The 7,757-nt window shown below is 34.7% G+C and overlaps 1 protein-coding gene and 1 pseudogene across 3 annotated transcripts in view; one reads left to right on the forward strand and one right to left on the reverse strand.

Annotated features, from left to right (window-relative positions):
* Nucleotides 1–356: 356 nt before the first annotated feature.
* LOC311177702 (large ribosomal subunit protein eL31-like) lies at nt 357–730 on the forward strand (annotated as a pseudogene). Its single transcript has one exon. The product of its transcript is annotated as a large ribosomal subunit protein eL31-like (transcript).
* Nucleotides 731–3,404: 2,674 nt separating this feature from the next.
* OLA1 (Obg like ATPase 1) overlaps nt 3,405–7,757 on the reverse strand; it is a gene marked incomplete at both ends in the record, with an annotated part of 141,520 nt that continues 137,167 nt past the window's right edge. For both annotated transcript variants that reach the window (XM_084254839.1, XM_084254838.1), the window contains 2 exons: nt 3,405–3,506; nt 7,054–7,176. In XM_084254839.1, coding sequence (XP_084110965.1) covers nt 3,405–3,506; nt 7,054–7,176 — 225 coding nt within the window. The remainder of the gene's footprint in view (nt 3,507–7,053; nt 7,177–7,757) is intronic.

Here is a 7,757-nt window from a genome sequence, read left to right on the forward strand (position 1 = left end):
CTCAAGCTGTATTTTTTCAAGTCAAATCTCTTATCTACAAATTTGTTCAGATGGATGTAAATAGGTGAAAATATTATTTAAAAACCTAAACAGTACAGTAATTATTACCAATATTATGTAGGAAAAACATGAAGATATAGGCAGTAAGTGTATGTACACACACACACACACACAGTTATCTACATGTAAAAGCTCTTGGAATTCTCAAATTTGTAGATAATATAATTTTGCACAGGTATATAGAATATTGTATAACATCTAACCAAATTAAACAATTCTAGCATTGAATTGGTGCTCCTAATGAATGCAGTTACTTCAAAACTACTTTGGCCTTCCTTTCAGCATTCTGACCCGGCAGGATGGCTCCCGCTAAGAAGGGTGGCGAGAAGAAGGGCCGTTCTGCCATCAACGAGGTAGTTACCGGAGAAGACACTCAACATTCACAAGCGCATCCATGGAACTGGCTTCAAGAAGCGTGCCCCTAGAGCACTAAAAGACGTGGAAATTTGCAATGAAGGAAATGGCACTCTGAATGTGAGCGATGACACCAGGCTCAACAAAGGGTCTGGGCCAAGGGAATAAGGAATGTCCCCTATCGTATCCGTGTACGGCTGTCCAGGAAACGTAATGAGGATGAAGAAGATTCGCCAAACAAGCTGTATACATTCTTACCTATGTGCCTGTCACAACTTTCAAAAATCTACAGACAGTCAATGTGGATGAAAACTAATCACCGATTAGCAAATAAAGTTACAGGGCCTCCCTGGTGGCGCGGGGTTTGAGCACGATACTCCCCACAGCAGTGTATTTCTGCCTGTTCTGTTTCCCACCCTGTCTCCGGTAAATCCTCTTGTCCCATGCACCACTGGCCTATATCCCAGTTATATAAAGAATTTATTCATGCAAAGTTAAAAAAAACCCTTTTTCTTATTGACAGTTTTGTTCTGCAATGTGTATCTCATTTTATTTATTTATTCAAAGATTTATTTATTCATGTATACAAGAACCGGGGTACAGGCCAGAGGTACAGGAGGATGAGAGGATTCACCAGAGACAGAGCAGTGAAGAGAACAGGCAGACTAACTGAAATACACTGCCGAGGGGAGCAGCGGGCAAGGCAGGAGAGGTCTGCCGCACCATGTGGATATCTCCTCGGGTATAACCTGCACTGCAGACGCTGCGGACAGCTTCACAGCAACTGTGCTCAACTGCCTGCGCCAGGGGGAGGCCCTTATTTATTTTTTTAAAGATTTAATTATTCATGCATACAAGAGCTGGGATACAGGCCAGAGGTGTGGGGGAGGTGGGTGAGAGGATTCACCAGAGTAGGGAACAGAACAGGCAGACTGACTGAAATACACTGTTGAGGAGAGCAGTGGGCAAGTCAGGAGAGGTCTGCTGCACCATGTGGGTTGCTCCTGGGCTGGGGATCAAACTCGTGCTGCAAAAGCTGCAGACAGCTTCATAGGTTGCATCTTAACCCCTTGTGCCACCATGGAGGCCCTGTACCTCATTTTAAAGCAAAATTACATAATCTTAAAGGTTTTTAAATGAGATTTCAAACTTCTTTTAACAAGTTTACTTTGAAGAAGACTCAAAAGCAAGAGATTTGACTTCTTCTATCATTGCTGAAATCCCTAACACTTCACTAGGCTAGACATTTCTCCAAGCTAAAAATATAACAAGAATTTCACAGTAAACTTGGTCAATGGCACCTGCACCTGAGTTTCACATGTTTAGTTCTTTAAAGTTTTTTTTTTTGCTTAGTTTTATTCTTACGCAGTTTACTAATTTCATGTTAGCAAAATAAAGTTACTATTTGATTATCAAAAAGAGCACACTCACTAAGGAAGCTTCTAAATTATATTTGTTACTCAACCAAATCCTCCATAAACTTTCTTTCCTATTACAGCTGGCCCTATGTATCTGCAAATATGCTGCCATTTTATGTAAGCGACTTGAGCATCCGCGGATTCTGGTATCCATAGGGAAACCTGAAACCAGTCCCCCCACCCACCCTAGGGATATGAGGGATGACTGCATTGCCAAATCTCCTTTAAAATTATCTCTTCTTGTCGTTTATGTTGTATTAACTGTCAAAGTTAAATTTCTGTGTGTGTTTTAATACTTCCTCATCTTTAAAGTGACAAAGTATTATAATAGAGGCAAAGGTTGGCCTAGGTGTGAATCTGCATTCTAATGAAATGGTTGTATGATCACAGAAGAGCACAATAGGGCTGTGGGTGGGGACAAGTGGTGTCTTGCAGGAGTGTAACATGGGAGATGATAGGAGGGCTCAAGGACGAGAGAACGCTGAGACTATCATCATAAGAGAAGATTAAATGGAAAATGGTCTCTAATTTGTCATAATTTTCTTTCAGAATTTCCTGCTACAATTTTAGAAAGTGCTAATTAATACATATTAAAATATGAATTGGTCTAAACTATTTAATAGCAAGTATTAAAAAGTTTTAAAACTTTCAAGATTGAATCTTATTAGTGATTTTAAAATCAGTGATAACTTTTTACACTTACTACTGAATTGAAACAAAGATATCACCTATCAGATATGTTTTCGTAAAAATGTCATAACTTCAATAAATTCAAAGGAGAGATTAAGCACGGACCCTCTTTCAACATGGTCAGAACAACAAGAAAAATTACTTAAATTCTGAAGCAATTTCCCTCCTAGCATTATTTTCTTTTTGGTTACAGTCACCTATGTTAAAGCCTTTGTAACATCACTGCTACCATCTCTCAATAAATGTCCATCTACAAATTAATTAACTTTCTGGAGACAAATCCCTGGCATACTATTCTCCTGATTCCTATGAAATACTCACTTTTAAGATACAATTGCAGCTGCCCCACACTGCCAGTTACTGTGTCATACACATGCCTTAAAATTCTGTAATCAGCAACCACCAGGTGCCGTATCGCATTCAGCACACCACATGCAGTCAATACAGACATCCCCAAACACACCAAGGCTGGTTTTGTCAAATGTTTTATTGAGTGTAGACATCTGGAGTACTGTAAAACATGCATTATCTGTAGATTCAAAAAGGAGCAAGCCACATTGTCCTCACTGTCAAATGTGTCAAGCTTGGCATACATGATGGAGATTAATGAAGTATCATGAGAGTAATATGGTTCCTGAAAAGCTTCTACAATTTGGAGTAGGGTCTTAATCACGTGAAAAGCAAAGCTGTTCACATTTAGCGAACTTACATTTCATAGGAGATACACAATATTTTAATTTTAAAACAAATAAAAATAATTCTGTTTGTAGAAGATTCCCACCCCCCCCAACTTTATTTGTCCCTTCAGTTTTCAGAAATTTTAATTAAAAAAAATCATATGCCTTTTGAAAGTTATATTTTTATCTGAACAATAACTAAAATTTATTTCTTTTTCGGTTGCTGAGGTGTATTAAATTTGAAGAAGATAATATCTCCATCTTCAACAATATAATTTCTGCCTTGTTGTCTGTATTTTCCAGCAGCCTGCAAATAGGAAACATAGAGGAAATGGGTTACTATTTTAAAAGAAAATACATAAGATAAATGGTAGGAGTAGATATAAAAGATATTATACTTCTTGGTCATATTAAAAGGCAAACTATAGGACAGAATACAAGCTCGAAAGTAGACTTGGAGAGAAGCAAAGTATTTCTGATTTGGACAAAACTACATTTTCTCTGCATATCTACTCATCATGTATTCTCCATTAAGTTGTTGGTATATAAATGTGATTATACCAATATCATTAAGTTTCATTACATGCTGCTTTTGGTATAATTCTGAAGTGTCTACAAACATCCATCAAATCACTGTAATAAAGCAGATCAAACCAGGGAGGGAAAAAAGACTATATACCTAGTTTAAAGCAGTTTTAGGGCCTCCCTGGTGGCGCAAGGGATTAACTCTCAGCACAATCAAGCTATCACCAGCCACTGCAGCACAAGCTTGATCCCTAGCCGAGAAGCTAACCCACATGGCACAGCAGACACCTCTCCTGTCTTTCCTGGTGCTCCCTTCAGTAGTGTATTTCAGTCAATCTTCCTGTTCTGCTCACCAATTTGTCTCTGGTGAATCCTCTCAACCCCCACCCCCACCTCTGACCTACATACACCCCAGCTCTTGTATGCATAAATAAATAAAATAAATCTTTAAAAATAAATAGTGTCAGTTACTAATGAAATTCTTGGATGATAGTGGTTATCAGTGGTAATGTACATATTTTAAATTATTTTCATCTAGTGTTTTAGTTAGCTTTGACAATGACCATAGGTAATGGTGTATGCTAGAATTCATCATGAAGAAGTTTACTAATGGCCCTAGTTATAAGAGGACTCTAATAAGTTGGAACTCCAAAGAAGGCAAATTAGTCAGCAAAGCCACTGATTCCACCTGCTGGAATGCAAATAGAGATGTGCAATCCGCAGGTAATTCTAATGCAAACATGCAGTGATTTCAGAGACCCAGGTTCACTCCAACACACAGCATACACATAACACCCTAAGCACATCAGGCTCTTCAGCATCTATGCTTAACATGGCACACAACTGACACAGTAGAATGTGACCCTGCTATCGACCACTCAACAAGGACTTGAGAATCAAATCTCAAAAGTATTTTCCTTCTGTTAGAATTTTTTGAGAACATAAAACCTTTGTCCAACAAGATTAAGTACTTTCCTTTGAAGATATTGATAAGAATGTTCAAAGTCAAATTCAAATATACTAATCAGAAACAACACTAACAGATCATACATCTGAGGTTAAAATCAACAAACCAGATTGCAGAGCCATAATGAGCCGATTTTCAATTATCTAGACTATGTATAAATAATCACCCAATAGTAATATGCACTATTAAAATGAAGCTAATTTTTAAAAAGCCAAGATACGTTAATATTCTAAAAGATACAAACATATACATAATTTTTGTAAAGACATTAAGTGTTATAGGCCATTTGTTAATTATTTCAAGAATCTAAAGCTCACTGTTATAAAACTGTAAGGACAACTTAAATCAAAAACACACTGACATGACATATTAATGTAAGTTTATATACTTCATTACCACTCAAGTTTACTATTAATTAAAGGTGACAGTGTTCCTTTAAATTCTCTAGAGACCATTTAATCCATTTCCACTGCTATCAGAAACACTGGTTGAAAAAAAAAAATCAATACCCATTTGTGAATCTTGAGTATGTATTAAACAAGACACGTCTAACCAGTTCATTTGCACTTGAAAGCAGCCATCTGTAGAAGCCAGCTTTGCCTAAGCAGATATGATTGCTAATAATGTGATATCCCTGTAGACTACAAAGCCCACACAGAGCTATTCAGTATATAGTTCACAGCACTGGCATTAAATTAGTTATGCTGCACTGGTGTTAGAAATACATATACATACATACACATATACTGTCTTGCGCTCAAGCCTAAAATCTACTTGATAATATGCAATTAAATATTTGTTGAATAAGATAACATAAAGCAGTTTATAAGTGTTTTATATTACTTGGAGTTCAAATTTTGAAATGTTAGTTTTGGAGATTGAAAGCCACTTACTTAATGGTATTCTAGACTGAAAAGTCAGAAATCAATCTTTTCCAATTTATAGTATAAAATCTCCCAGGTAGCGTTAAGCATTTCTATAAGCAGGAAATACTGTTTTCTTGCATTTTATAAAGTTTTTCTGTACTGTTAAAGGAAGTGGTCATAATCATAATTTACATATCTTTCAAGTTTATTAAAACAGACACAAGTTTAGGGATTGGTAAAACAAGCTTATCGCATGAGAGTATAAAAAATATGATTTCTGAATCTAGTCATAGAAAAATATTCTTATTTTAATTAACCCAACTCTATGAAAAAAATATATTTGCCAATATTTTACATAATGGACCCTGCTTCTAACCATGTTGGCATGTTGAAAAATAATCTGAGATTTTTCAAGTCTAATTAATATTCCAGGAAAGTTCAGTTTCAATATTTGCATGGTTATCTATTGATACAGATGACACCACCCAGAAGTTAATGATGTTGCTTAGTTGCAAACTAACTTTTTTCACTCTTTAAAAAAAAAAAAAGGCTTTCATTCCACAATGAACCAATTATGCTAAGATTTTTTTCCCTTGTCTCCTTGGGGTTCTATTAAAGTCCTGCTGTTCAGTGTGATCTTTCCAATGATACCAATGAGAATAAACTAAACTTCCTTGCATTGCTTTCAAATTATGAAATAATAAACACAAGAGACCACTTTAAATTCTTTAATATTTTCTATGGTTGTCTTCAGATATTAAATTAAATAGAAGATAAAGGAGCCTTTTTATAATGTCAGTTTAATCACTTGGCATAGCAATCAATTAGAGATGATATACTTACTAGATTTTTGCTAAAACCTAATAAGGCAAATGAAATTAGCGTGAATTTATATTTTACAATAGAATTTACATTTAAAAAAACATTTATTGCTCATATTGCTTCACTATTAGTGGCTGTAAATCAAATGATACTTATTAGTTAGAATAAAGCACAACTTTGGACCTGCCCTCTAGTGTTGAGAAAGCAAATCAAATTCCCAAAGATTAAAAAAAAAAAAAAAAAAACAACAAAAACCATAAAGTTTAGCAAGAGCAGGTTTTACTTAACTAAATTTCTATCCCTTTCCTTGAATGAATTATAAGCATATACATGTTACTTCTATTTCAAATATTCAAATGCAATAAGTATACCTTTTCATTGGTCTTCAGTGAACAAATTCATTGAAATTATTTCTTAAAACTAGTTTTTATTTTTCAGTTTTAGAAAAATACCACAAAATTACTGTCAAGTCACACATTTTAAAAAAATGTTTAAAAGCATATAAACATCGCCAGCTCTTCAATCAGTTGAAAATAACACTAAATCCTGATAATTTTATTGTTTTATTTTAGACCACATGATTAAAAAGGCAGTTGGTTATCAACCATTTTTCTCATGATTGTTTTTGTATTACTAAAAATCATAAAAAATGAAACTAGAAAATAATTCCTTACTTTGACTGCATTTTCAGAACCTTCCTCTTTAAAATCTTCATATTTCATTACTTCAGCCATAATGAATCCTTTTTCAAAATCTGTGTGAATTTTTCCTGCAGCTTGCGGAGCCTTCGTCCCTTTCTTTGAAAAGAAAAACCAGAGAAATCAAATTGCATTTAATATAACTGTAAGCATAGAGTTTTTTTTATCCGATAGGTAGTTAGGCTCAACTTAAACTTAGTTTACTGTCAGTTAAGATGTCAGGTACATAAATAGTATATTTACAACATTGGGCACTATCTGTACAGCAGATTTAGCACAGACAGATACACAGATATTAAAGAAGCATAGCTTTGTTTTTCTTAACAGTCATCCAGTTTTATTGATTTAGATGCAATGGTCTGGTTTTGGCGTAGGTTTCATTTCGATTTTCTATTCTTCACAGAAGAAAAAAAATAAGGATTCTAAAGTAACTTTCAAGCTGAATTATCAAAGGTTTTAAAAAAAGATAAAAAGCCTTTAAAATTTTAGCTCATCTAAAGAACATATAAAAATCAATACATAAAGGGACTTTTGATTTTCAACAAATCACACAATCTACATTTAGCAGACAATTATGAAATCCTCATAAAATCTGAATAAAATTTTGGGGTATTTTACATTAACATACCCTGCCTCCTAATCATCATGAAGGAAAATTCAAGTTGACATAGTAAGAGAAA

Source organism: Talpa europaea (genome assembly GCF_964194135.1).
Source record: "Talpa europaea genome assembly, chromosome: 1".
Lineage (NCBI taxonomy): Eukaryota > Metazoa > Chordata > Mammalia > Eulipotyphla > Talpidae > Talpa > Talpa europaea.